The sequence below is a fragment of the Nomascus leucogenys genome, chromosome 10, assembly GCF_006542625.1.
Source record: "Nomascus leucogenys isolate Asia chromosome 10, Asia_NLE_v1, whole genome shotgun sequence".
Lineage (NCBI taxonomy): Eukaryota > Metazoa > Chordata > Mammalia > Primates > Hylobatidae > Nomascus > Nomascus leucogenys.
In genome coordinates, this window is record NC_044390.1 from 39935426 (window position 1) to 39948680 (window position 13255).

At 36.0% G+C, this 13255-nt stretch overlaps 1 protein-coding gene across 2 annotated transcripts in view; it reads right to left on the reverse strand.

The window, feature by feature from the left end:
• Positions 1-13255, reverse strand: part of MSRB3 (methionine sulfoxide reductase B3) — a 191499-nt gene that overhangs the window by 137035 nt on the left and 41209 nt on the right. For both annotated transcript variants that reach the window (XM_003259599.4, XM_012500258.2), the window contains 2 exons: positions 5505-5613; positions 3840-3917 (listed from right to left, as the gene is read on the reverse strand). In XM_003259599.4, the coding sequence (XP_003259647.1) occupies positions 3840-3917; positions 5505-5613 (187 nt within the window). The remainder of the gene's footprint in view (positions 1-3839; positions 3918-5504; positions 5614-13255) is intronic.

Genomic DNA, 13255 nt, shown 5'->3' on the forward strand with positions numbered 1-13255 from the left:
TATTTCCCTCCCACTATTATTTCTCATATGGTTCCTCTAGCTAATCTGTTCTGTCTAGTTTTCTACCCTCACTCCTTTCTAACAAATGGAAACTCCACACACTTTTCATACACACACACACCTCAATTGTTTCCTACACTTTTGTTCAAAGCATAAAACCAATTACCTACAGGGCCCCTGATAGTGACAACATTAATTTACTAGACTAGTGAGTGGTTTTGAAACTTTTGCTCCTGAACCCCTAAAAGAACTTTGATATAAAAAAATAGACTTTGTGCCAGTTATCAAATAAAGTTAGAGCCTCTCACCACTAAATCCATCTTCTTTGTCTGCTCTGCTAAAATGGGGCTGGGCCCTTTAAATACTTTTTTCTTTGTCAGCCAGCATGAGGTCTAACTTTGCCAGCTGAGGGCACAGGAGACAGACTCCAGGAGGAAAAGGCCTTTCCTTTCTGGTTTCGGGATGCTTGCTTAACAAGCTCCTCCAGTGCTTGCAGCATATTTCACATCCAGATCCCACAGCCCATGCAGTTTCTCTGCTTCCAGGCTTTTGCAATGTGGGCAGCTTCTCTAGTGCCAGGCTCCTGTCATGTGACTGGATTCTCCTACACCCATCTCCTCCCATGTACGCAGCTTTTCCAGCAACCAACTCCTGCAGAGCACACAGCTCTTTCTGCATCCAGCTTAAGTAGCATACTCTGCTTTCCAGCTACATGAGTGGCTTCTTCAGTGCCAGGTGCTGCTCTCTGTGCACAGCGATGAGCAGCACCCAGTGGCCAGCAGCTTCCGCTGGCGCTCCGCTCAGATGGTTTGGTAGTGGAGTGCCTCTACTGAGATGCCCCGCAAACAGCTTTCCCCAGCATCCCAGAGGGTAAATTTCGAGCAAATTTCAGATTTCAGGAGAGCTCCAGCAAGTTGCACCATCATGGCACCATAACAACTTCTCTGCTGTTTAGTGGCTACAGCCATGCCCTCTCCAACAAGGTCTAGCCCTCAGCCCTGTGTGTACGGAGGGGTGCAGAGGATTCCTAGGGCTGTCTATCTCAGTTCCTAGGAGTCATGATTGTTTCTTATGTCTGCTATTCCTGTATTCTTTAGAATTTCTTTTCATTTCTTATTACCTAATCCCTTATTACCACAATCCTCTCTTAGAGTTCATAATTCTGTAAACCTTACTGTTCAAAATACTGTGTATTCTGTGTCCTGACTGGGTGCTGACTGATACATGCTTCCTCATATATTTAAATTAAGTTAAAATGTCTTATCAGAAATTTTTTAAATTGCAGAAGATTAATTTTCTGGTGTTTTGTGTACTTTACACATACGTAAAATGTAGATTTGACAAAACCTTAGAGATACATTTTTAGATCATTGAGCAGATGAAGTCCACCATATAATTTACAAAGCCAGTCCTCACTGTCAAATTAATCAACCAAATCGGATGTATTCCGTATCCGAAAAAAAGACTTCCAATGATTTCGTTTCTGTTCATTTGAATAAAGATATGAATACATGTTCTCATGGCAGCCTTCTCACTTAAGCAGGCTAGTAGAAAATGAATGGACAGTCAGCAGATGGAGAGACAGACAAGCAGGCAGACAGGGAGGTGGACTGTGCTGTGCCAGGAGCCTTGCCAAGGTGAAATACGATTTCACTATTTTTTACCAACACGTTTTTAACCTTGCTTTCAAGTCTCTTTAAAGTTCCCAAACTGTCATTTTGTTTGATGCCCTGGAGATTGTACCCCAGGGCAATACATAGTAAGATTTGGGCTGGGTGAAAGGTATGTCATCTTTTGTGAAGTGGGAGAAGGGTGGTCATGATAGAGCAGATGGGAGGAAGACGCAGCCAACCACAGACTCTCAGACATATCAGTTTCAGGAAAATACACATACAGAAGTTGGCACTAGACCAATGAGCTACTCGACTACATTCTCCAGTGAAGGACACAGCAAGGAATTTTTTCCCAAAATAGACAAGAAAACAAGTAAAAAAGAAGCAAACAATTAAAAGAAGAAAAAGGTAGAATGAAAGTATTAAATCACATTCCTTATAAATGTGGAAAATAAAAGCTCTCCTTGTAAATACAGAAGTAGATGAAATAGAGGCAATATCACGTCAAATGTGAAACCTGACTCCCACTAGCATCTATGTTTGGATAAGGGTCTTGCTTTTAGGATTTGTGACTCAAAAATCTCACATGGGTTAAATCCTTCATTTACAGTGGTTCTGTTTCTTATTTAAAACAGTAAGTTTTCTTTAGATCCCATACTTTAGTGAATCACATGATAGGGAAAGGGATGGAGAATCTGAATCAAAAAGTAAAGGGGATGTGGACAATTTTTACCATTTGTGATATTAACAAGTTTAACATGGCTCAGCAACTATCTTAAGTGTTACATCAACTATTATGACATAAGCTAAAGGTGTTGAAATATTATATAAGGAATGTGTTTTCTGAGAGGAAATGGGTGACAATTTGAAGGGTCGGTTTTTTAACAGAAGGAATACGTAAGAATTCAGAACAGATTCTCAACCAATGCTAATGTTCAATAAGGTTTGTGCAATGTAAGAAACGTTTTAAATCTTTTTTTTTTTAATTTCAAGGAAACCACTGTTTCCTGTTATTTCTGGAAAATCAGTAAATGCTGTTTTTTTAAAAGAGAAACATTTATGGAGAGATATTAAGTGTGTGTTAGCTACAAGTATCAGATCCTTGTTTATTTATTTCCCCTAAGAAACTCTGTAATTCTATTTTAAATAAATGACATTTACCTTTTTTTTTTTTTTTTTCGAGACAGAATCTTACTCTGTCACCCAGGCTTGAGTGCAGTGGCACAGTCTTGGCTGACTGCAACCTCCGCCTCCCGGGTTCAAGTGATTCTCCTGCCTCGCCCTCCCGAGTAGCTGGGACTACAGGTGCACACCACCATGCCTATCTAATTTTTGTATTTTTAGTAGAGATGGGGTTTCACCATGTTGGCCAGGCTAAGCTCGAACTCCTGACCTCAAGTGATGCACCCGTCTTGGCTTCCCAAAGTGCTGGGATTGCAGGCCTGGGCCACCACACCCAGCCAATGATATTTACTCCCAATTAAGGTTTCTGCCTTTTTATTCCCCCAAGTCAGCAACCCATGGGAAGCATACGGCTTCTAGAATTTTCTCCACCTAGATAAATAAATTTTTGGCAAAGATTTTCCTTTCTTGAATAACATCCATAATCTCCAGAATACACTATCTGAATGAACTATTTTAGTCAGAAAGTCCAGTGTGCTGCCTATTTTATGGTAAACTGTTGGGATCTTTATAATAAAGATTTTGAATCTATGCAAAAACTGTTAACCTCATATTACATAATTTTCTTACCTATGTAAAGGTATGTTCCCATGTTACATTCAATACAGGTATTTCCCTTCATTGCAAAAGTATAATCTACTTGGTGGATATTATTCAATGTGAAGGATATACGTGAAGGACTTTTCATTATGTTCCAATAAATATTTAAGCCCGTCATTTGAAGATTTAAAAAATCAGTAAATGCATAAACATTTCTATGCTTGCCAAAATCTCTTTCATAGCTCTGCTAAGCACCATGGTTACTGACATGAACAAGTTAATGTTGGGTATTTTAAAGATCCAAGTAGTGCAAAATCAGCCAGTCTGTCACACTGGTAATTTACCACGAAATCAATAATTACTTTTTTTTTGTTGGGGGTAAATGGAAATAGAAAAACAAACAGAAGAAAATTCAGCAATGGAAAGATTCTAAGATGAACAAGCAATAACTAGTTTTCTGCCATCTCTGATACAGCCGTACCTATAAGTTTTCAACATACTTACTTAAACAATGGAGTTCCACAAACAACACATTTATATATTCCAGGATCTTTGTGATGTATGTATTCTCCTTCAAAGGCACTGAAAAATAAATAGATCATTTAAAAAATTAAAGTTAGCATTATTTCTTACAGAATGTATTTGCTTAAAATATATTTCTCTAATAAATCTTTCAAGGGCTTTTTGTCCTAGAATGAAAACAAACCAAACATATGGAAATCTGAACTTTACTAATATATTTCAAATCTATATAATAAAATGTGCATATAACTATTCAAAACTAGTGCAAGTTATATAAAAAAATCAAGCCATCTAGTTATGTAATGCTTAGAAAAAGATTTTTTTCTATTAAAAAAAAACCTGTAGTTTAGATTCACAGAAAGAACATTACATAAGATTTTGCTCTTTACAGTGTGCAAGAGTATATACCAGAAAATGCAGAAGGGTCCAAGACTTCAAGTGGAAGGAGTCTTATTTTTTGGTTTGAAAAGGAATATTGCAGCTTTAAGGGAATATTTTTCTAAGTTAACAATCTTAAAGGCTAGGAGGTCATTCAGCTAATACAAATCAGCTGTGCTAGCCCAACAAAAAGTCTATGTGCTCTGCAGCTTGTTTTTATTATCCTTTCACCCTCTTTATGAGGTCCAAATTTTTTATAAACAGAATTTTTAAGAATGACCTAATCTCTGGTTGTTTGTGTGCATTAAATCATTTTGCTAGTCATGTACACAACAGAACGGATAGAAATCCTCGCAAGCTGAGACTGAAGTCCACTGCTAGCTCATTGTATGCTAAGGATGGACTTCGTCAGAGATTCAACATTTGGTAAATTCAGTAAACAGTAGATACTGTGACAGGAAGTGAGTGTTGCCTATTAACAGGGATCCCATGTGTAGTAGAGAGCTCTTTCAGTTCATGAATGAAAACAAGAAGTTACATCATTAATAAATTTGGATCAGAGGTAAGCTACGGTCTTACGCCAAGCTCCATGGGATAAATTAGACAACAAAGTCGTTGGACCTTGGCAAGTTACCTTTGAGCTGGAATCAGCTGAGAGAGGCTTTATTCACTAAAAACAGTCTTGGAAGTGAACAAACTCTTTTTTCAGGACTTAGGGCGAACTTCCAAGGACCAAAGCCATGTGAGGGCAGTTATTGAAAATTTTTGACATTCCAACCACAAATGAGCCAATAAATACTTTCTCCACATGTGCTTCAAAAAGAAATTGGAGTGGGGTAGAAAAGAACTAAATTATGCTACCTTCTTTTTGCAGCCAAAACGTCTATACTTACAATGGCCACCTTCAAAATTTCAGCATCCTGGCATAGTGCCAATCCCTCATGGTTTTGCTTACTGTGATGTCTTCCCAAAAAATGTACCTAAATCGCTATTACTTCCACACATTTTGTAGTAAACTAAAAACAGGCCCTTAACAAAAGCTTTGTGACTTTATATCAGATATGCAGTATTCATTAAATGGAGAAAAGAACAAATAAAACTTAGTCTTAACCTAAACAATACCATTTTAACCTTTTCAAGGATACTAATTTGTAGACTTTAGCAAGTAAGTATAGAATGCTTTAAATTAATTGGCAAGGAAGAGGATTGCAGAGGGCAGGGTGAGAAGAAATCTAGCTCTTAATGACTTTTTATTAAAGCTCACCTTACCTTTCGGTCCCTTTCTCCTGAGTGACATGGTACTGCAGGGGTGTTAGCCGCTTCCTCAGTTCCTGCTGGGAAAAGACCACCTTACAGTTCTTTTTATCCCTACATGACCCTGAAAAGAGAGAGGATATGGGAGAAGAAGGCTTTTTAGCTTGAATCATAAATAATTGCTTTGGCTGACCGCCACAGCACAGCTTCTGCAGTCACTTGTCAATGACCAGACCAGTCTCTAATGCACTGGAAATGCTTACCTGAACTGCAGCTGATTATTTCTCTAAGTTTGAAATGAATGTTTCTTAAGATTCAGATGATTCCACTGGAGCAGTGACAATATGCTACAGCCAGTCTCTAGCATGTGATACTAAAAACTCACTGATCATTCACAAGGTACATGCTTTATATCTCCCAGTATCCTGAAACCCTTTTTTTTTTTCAAATAAATTCAAAAGCACAAGTCTATTTACAAACATTTATACTGTATATATAAAATGATGGGCATATTAAGTTAAACCGTAAGTCTGCAATAATTTTGCAACTTAGTAGAATAGCCTGAAACCATCAAAATTCAATTTCCATTGTGGATGATTTAACTACCATCCTATTTTTGAGCCTTAAAAATATATTTTTCTATAACCAGGAATTACTGTTCTCCATGATTCCATCAGAAACTTCACTAGATTCTGTATACTCCTTCAAAGTATAAAGATGCTGTATATCTCTTCAAAGACTATATCTTACCATGTTAAATGGGCAGCAAGAAACTTTCAATAAACTACAGGAGAAGGCACTTTCACTAATGCAGATTCAAGAAGTTCCAAAGAAAGAGTGGGAAAAATAGAAAGGGAGAAAAATAAAGAAAAAAGGAGTTGTGAATATTTTTAGAAACCTACATTTTCTTTTTGCAAAGTATATCTAGGAAGACTTTACTGATTAACTGTATTTGAATGGTGAAATAATTCTAATGTGATTCTAATAACAATGGCAGCTTTTATTTCAACCTATACAGCCTGCAGTAAAATGTTCAGACAACACCTGTTTATATGTAGTATTTTATTTTACATGAGCAAACGACTGAAAAGAAATATAACTCCAGGACAGGGTAGCCATTACTCACTGCAGTAAAATTGCTTTTCTTTGCCATCCATCACAGTGGGAAAGAAGCCTGCAGATGGTCCTAAATGTAGAGAGTTCTTGCCATGTTTTGAAGTTACTAGAAGAAAGCTTGCTTAGTTTCCTAAATATTAAACGCAACTTCTTTTGAAATATAAAGAAATATGATTTAGGAGTGGAAATGCTTCCCGCTTTTTTTACTTTCAAGGTACCTAATGTCATAGTATGAGATTGCTGACCTTAAACTAGAAAAACATTATCTAGCCGGTTACCCTGACTGTGGTGTTGAAGAAGGATATCAGCTTGCAGAATCCGGGCCACCAAGATAGAGCGGTTGATTCTCCACAAGAGAAAATGGAGGCAGCAAAAGAGCAAGCCAGAGCCAAAGAGCAAGATACACCTTGGCGTGGGCCTGCAGGTTGTCAGACAGCACCTCTGCTGACCTTCCACAAATACTTTGGCCCTTCCCTGGCCTGGAAAGATCCACAGGCACAGCAGGCATGTCGCTAACGGCATGTTGATCTCTCATCTCACTGGACCCCGTCTTATCCTAGATTTTATCCAAATACCTACTAGGTAGAAATGTTTCCCTGAGAAATGTCTGTCCTGTCAGAACAAGCCTCTCAATAGCTTGAATGCAAAGTGGCTCTTTCTTAAATAATCAGTCAACAGTGATAGGTGAGTTTCTGCTTAATTCAGTACAGACTTCTTAAAAATTATTTTATTCTCATGTGTTTGTTGGAAGGGTTGTATCTTAGTTAATATTGTCACAAAATCATTAAATGCAAACTTAACATGACAAAATGACTTGGTTAAAATTATTCTTTTCAATGGCATAAATAATTAAAATATGTACAATTAAAATCAAACAATTCTATCCAAAATATTTTTGTTAATATATGTTCATTCATACAAAAAGACCAATTGTGTTCCCAAAGTTGAGAGAACTAAGCTACCCATCTGTATGTCATTTAGTACAAGAGAAGCAACTGCAGGTTTAAATTACATGGTATTGGATTGCAATTTCCTAACATTGGATGCTTTTCTGCTTTTTTACCTTGAGTCATTTACTAAGGAGTGTTCATAAAAAGTAGCTTAAAGCACAGATGCTTGCAAATCATTTAGGCAAAGATGTTTCTCTCTTTTTCATTCTCCCTCTCTCATGAATCTCTCTTTTCTGAAGAGAATAGAACTGTTGGTCAGTATTGATGAACCATGTCAAGTATTTGTACAAGAAAAAAAGGTAAAATTGAAAACGTCTGATTGAAGTAAATAATACAAACATAAAAGCTTTACTAGTGAATGAAGGGTACTGAAGAGACTTTATTTCATAGATTAGAAATTACTTTTGATCTAAACATTCTTAAAAACAGATTGTTTTCCACTATGAAACATCTCATTAACTGTGCTACAGAGACCTCGTTTTAATGGCAAGCCTTGAAAGAGTGCTGCTGTACTCCTTTGTTAGTCTCCGTCTTATTTGGGAGGGGAATAAAGATTTCATTCCAGCTTTCTTTGTTTGGCTTTCAAGAACCACTAAAGCAGTATTCACACAAATTTTGTAGGAATGTGCCCTATGTCACAGCCTACAAATTATTTGGTTTTGGTGCACTTAAAGGTCATCTTCCAAATTAGCAAAATTTTTCTACATCTTGGCTTTTCAACCTTAAGTATAAATATTGTTTCCTAACTGTAAGTGAGGTTTGTCCTTTAAGAAATACTAGTGATTATTTAAAGTTGTCAAACTTTGTACGTTTTCATTCTTTGGTTATACTGTATTCTCAAAATAATTAGGTTTTCAAAGTACATCTAATACTGAAAGGAAATATATGTAGACTAGAAACAACTATTGTGATTTTACATTAAACAATTCAATGAGAAGTTAGTCAGATTTTAATAAATGTCTTGCCACACCATTTAATAATAATAATATACTTCCTGGACAATTTAAAGCTATACTATTACATTAGCCCTTCTATCATCAGAACCAAATATTGGTATATATAAACACAGAAAAGCTTCACTTTTGTCTCTGATTTCCCTTCTCCCTATCAGACTCACTTTTCTAAAGTCATATGGTGCCACTGTTAATCTTGAAAAAATCACTTCATTTTGAAATTCTAGAGTAATTCATTGGATGTTTTCCCTTTACTATCTTCACTTAGGTACTGTAATTTTCTTATTATACAGGGTAATTTAACATTAGTATTATATGACATCTGTTCAATGACCTCTAAATTGGCTTAGAAGTATGTTTGGGAAAGATTTTTCCCTTTATTTAAATGTTTAATAGTGTCTTTTGAAGGCACAAGTGAGTGTGTGTGTATACACATGTAACACAAGTACATATTTGAGAAGATAATATTGCTATTTTGGTATCTAATCATAACACCGTTCCCTACAGAGTAACTTTGGGATAGATCAGATCCATCTTGAACCTAGTCCAAGGATATTTTACTTATCGAAATATGTCCAAAGTCTCTTTTTATAGCGAGGCTTGTCCTGTGTTGTTGTCTCAAGGCCAGTATTGTTTCGAAGCCCCAGTATGAAGCTCTTGCTATTAGTACAAATAAACGTACAGCAACAGTTTGCTTTGTGGCTCTGCCTGCTTCCCAGCCACGTGACCTGAAGCAAGTCACCTTCGCTATGTGTTGCCACCCTCAAAGATCTGCTGTAAGGATCACAGCCATTAGCACTTACTTCATTTTGATTACAGTGAATTCTGAGGTTAAAATTGTATTTTAAAAGATAGCCAGGTCCAGTATTTAGTGTGCAGCAATCTTTTATTGGTAATTCTTTTTCTATAACAATTCCCTGGGAATAGTATTTTCCTCACACATTTTCTTGTTTTTATGATTAAAGTGGGAAATGAAGGAAGAAAATAAAACTAAAATTTGAGTCCTCCTACATGCCAGGCACATGTCTAGGCACTTTCACATAAATACATTTAATCCTCTCAATAATTCTAGAATGTGGCTGTCATGCCCATTTTACAGATACAGAAACTGAGGCTTGGAGAGGCTATAACATACCTTATTAAGGACAAACAGCAAGTAGACATATCAACTCAAACCCAGGGCTGTCTGACTGCAAAACTCATAGTTGTTATATTTTCTTTCTTCTTTTTTTTTTTTTTTTTTTTTTTTTGAGCTGCAGTCTCGCTCTGTCACCCAGGCTGGAGCCCAGTGGTGTGATTTCAGCTCACTGCAACCTCTGCATTTCAGATTCAAGCGATTCTCCTGCCTCAGCCTCAGCCTCCAGAGTAGCTGGGATTACAGACGCCCACCACCACACCCGGGTAATTTTTGCATTTTTGGTAGAGATGGGGTTTCGACATGATGGCCAGGTCTCGAACTCCTGACCTCAAGTGATCTGCCCGCCTTGGCCTCCCAAAGTGCTGGGATTACAGGCGTGAGCCACCACACCCAGCCAGTCATCATATTTTCTGTCAGGAAAAATTATGTAACAACTTTTCTTCTTTCTTCTGTAACTATACAATAACTTTCAGCTTAAAAACTAACAAAATAATAAGGGGGAAAAAGTAATCATCACCTCAGTACATCAGAAAAGTTAGATACATTTATCTATTAGCCAATGACTTTTTTCCCTGTATTTACTCCTTCAACATAGGGTCAGTGACAAGTTTCATAAAGGATTCTCAGAAAGTCTATAAAACGTTGAAAGGCTTTTTAACTTCCTGTTAAGAAGTAAATTAGCTCTGTTACCTAAACCTTAGAGTACTTTTAAGTCATAAATTTTATATTTCGGTGTGAAAAATCAAAACAAAACAAAACCTAACGATCCCATAACTTTAATTTTGGTTCTAGGATCAGAGAAAATGAAACTATCAAATATTTTCCCAAGATAATAAATGAATAAGAGATAAGAATGTCTTGTTTTGCTTTGAGTTTAGTAGGTTAAAACAGTAAAGTTCATGTTGAAATATCTTGCTGCTATATTTAAAGGTGGTATACTTTATTTTTCACTGTAAATTTGGCTGTTATTAGTTGTCACTGGAAAACTAAGCAAATTTTTACTTCAGGCATAGTATAGTGTTAGAATTTCTAAATAACTGACCATTTGGAAAAGCCAAATTTAGTCTATTTTTTAGAATAAAATACAAAATATATACCATAACTATCATTTTTTGTTTGTTTGCATTCTAGTAATTCAATAAAGGCTTTAAGATAAGACAAAACTACAAAGCATGGGGGAAGAAAAGCTCCTGTATTTGTAGAACCACACCTAATTCTGATTTTTCTCTCAATGTAAACATATATAGGAAAAACATTCCTGAGATTAACATACAATCTAAGATGTCAGGACACTTTTGCTTCAGTCCTCTGGTTTCCACAAAACTAGAGCTGCAGGGCTTACTTTGAGGACCACTGATCCAAGATTTTTCTTAAACTGTTTGTTTAAGTCATCAAAAATGTTGAGTGTTTACAGAGTGTCAGACACTATGCTAAGTAAGATATATTCATTAGTTCAATAATTATTTATTGAGTACCTATTATCTGCTGGAATTATTCTAAGTACTTAGGATACTTTCCTGGAGTACTAAATAGATCTAAGTACTTAGATCTACTTTCCTGGAGCTCCCATTCCAGCAGGAGTAAGGGAAGACAGACAAACTACAATGAAAATAAGTAAGTAAATTATATAGTCTCTTAGAAGGTGGTAAGTATTCAGGAAGGAAAAAGGAAAACTGGAGGACTGGGAGTGAAAGGAATAAGGATTATAATCTTAAATAGAGTGGCCAAGGAAGTCTCACTGAGGTGATATTTGAGCAAAGCCCTGAAGGAGGAGAGGAAGGTGCCTGTGTTGATATCTGAAGGAAGAGCTTTCCGAACACATGGCAGAAACGACCAATGCAAGAGATGAAAACACTAACAAGTTCATATTCCAGTGGCAGAGACAGAGACAGGCAACCTCAGGGCAAGTGCTAAAACCTGAATATGAATAGATAAGCAAAAATTTAAATATATAAGGAATATGCTTTTAAACCAGGAAATTTACAACTACGTATCTTAACACAGGCATTGTTTAGCATTACCTTTTTTACTTCCAAGAGAAAGTTTAGTGAATATCCATTTAGCAACATGCTACCCTCAAAATAGCTCTTGGAAAGTGTTTTTCTGGCTGAACTTTCACCGTATGATCAGAGTGCAGGTTCTGCTAATTTGTTTTGTCTACTTAAAGTCATCCTTTTTAGACTATAGATCATCATTCTCAACTTGGAGTCATATGTAAGAGGATACTCAATGGCTGTTTCTGGTGACAAATTTTGGCTGAGCCTAGAGAACAAAAAACCCTTTGGCCAAACAATGCTGTTGCCCTTCTGAAACACTCCAGTAACTCTCCCCGTCAGAGTAATCTGGCCATGGCAGGAAACATCCATAACCAAAGAAAGTATAAAATTAGTACCTGTTCTATTTTTTAAAAACATTATTAACTTTTACATTTTGTTTCAGTTTAATTTCATGTGTTCTCTGAGCCCTAAATATAACACACACAAAAATAAATCTATGAGTTCTAGGACTCAGAAAAAAGATAATTGTTTCTTCTTAAGGTAAAGATTCGTTCTTTTCTATATGTAAGAAAAATCATATCTTTATACGTCATAATAACAATCACATTTAATGCCTTCTTGCTGCTTTACTATTACTTCACATAAGACAATTCCACGAGATCAGTTTCAATTATATTCTATAGATGTATGCACAGAGTTCTAATTAACATCAATGGACATTATAAGCATGCCAAGGCAACATACCATTGTAAACTTCTTGAATTAAACAAGACCATATGTTTTAGTGCTGCATAGCTGAATGATAAAAATGGCCTTCAGTATGGTTCTCATACTGAAGGTTTGAATAAATACACTCAGAAGACATTGTCAAGCAAGTTTTCCTTCCGAGGCTACACACTCTGAAAAGTTCACCGCTATCAGCACTTCTAGTATTAGTGTATTTACTCTGCAAGGTACTACTTAAATGGGCAAATACAGTATTATGCAATTATTCTCAAACATCTTCCTTCATTTCTGCTTTATTTTCCCAAACACATTGTAAATTCTTTGAAGATAAAAACTGTTGAGCCTAATATTAATTTATACTTTCTACAACTATTTATTAAACATCTACAGTGAATCAAGAACTGTGATGAGCACTGGAAAGTTAAAAATAAATAAGGTAGTGTTCCTGCTCTAGGAGAACACATATTTTAGCAGGAAAGATAAGAAAAACAATCTATACAATGTGCAGTCTTACAGTAAAGGTATGTGCAAAGTTTTGTGTAAAGAGAGTTAACAAAAAGGATGTTAACACTTTAAAATTTTTCCCACCTAGATTTAATCATATCTGCTTATAAATGAAATATAGAAAACTCAAATAATTAATACCAACAGCATTCACAGGGTGCCAGAAAAGATCCAAACAGAAAACTACATCTAGACATCCCAATAGATATAGTATGATCAAATGTGTACAAGTCAAGGTGGTCATTACCCTATCCTGATGAAAAGTATGCAATCTTTCATGTAAGAGTAGCAGCTAATTTAACAAACCAAAAAAAAAAAAAAAAAACCAGGATAAAATGTAGGTTCAGATTTGAAAAGGGAGAAATTGGGGAACTGAGAAGTA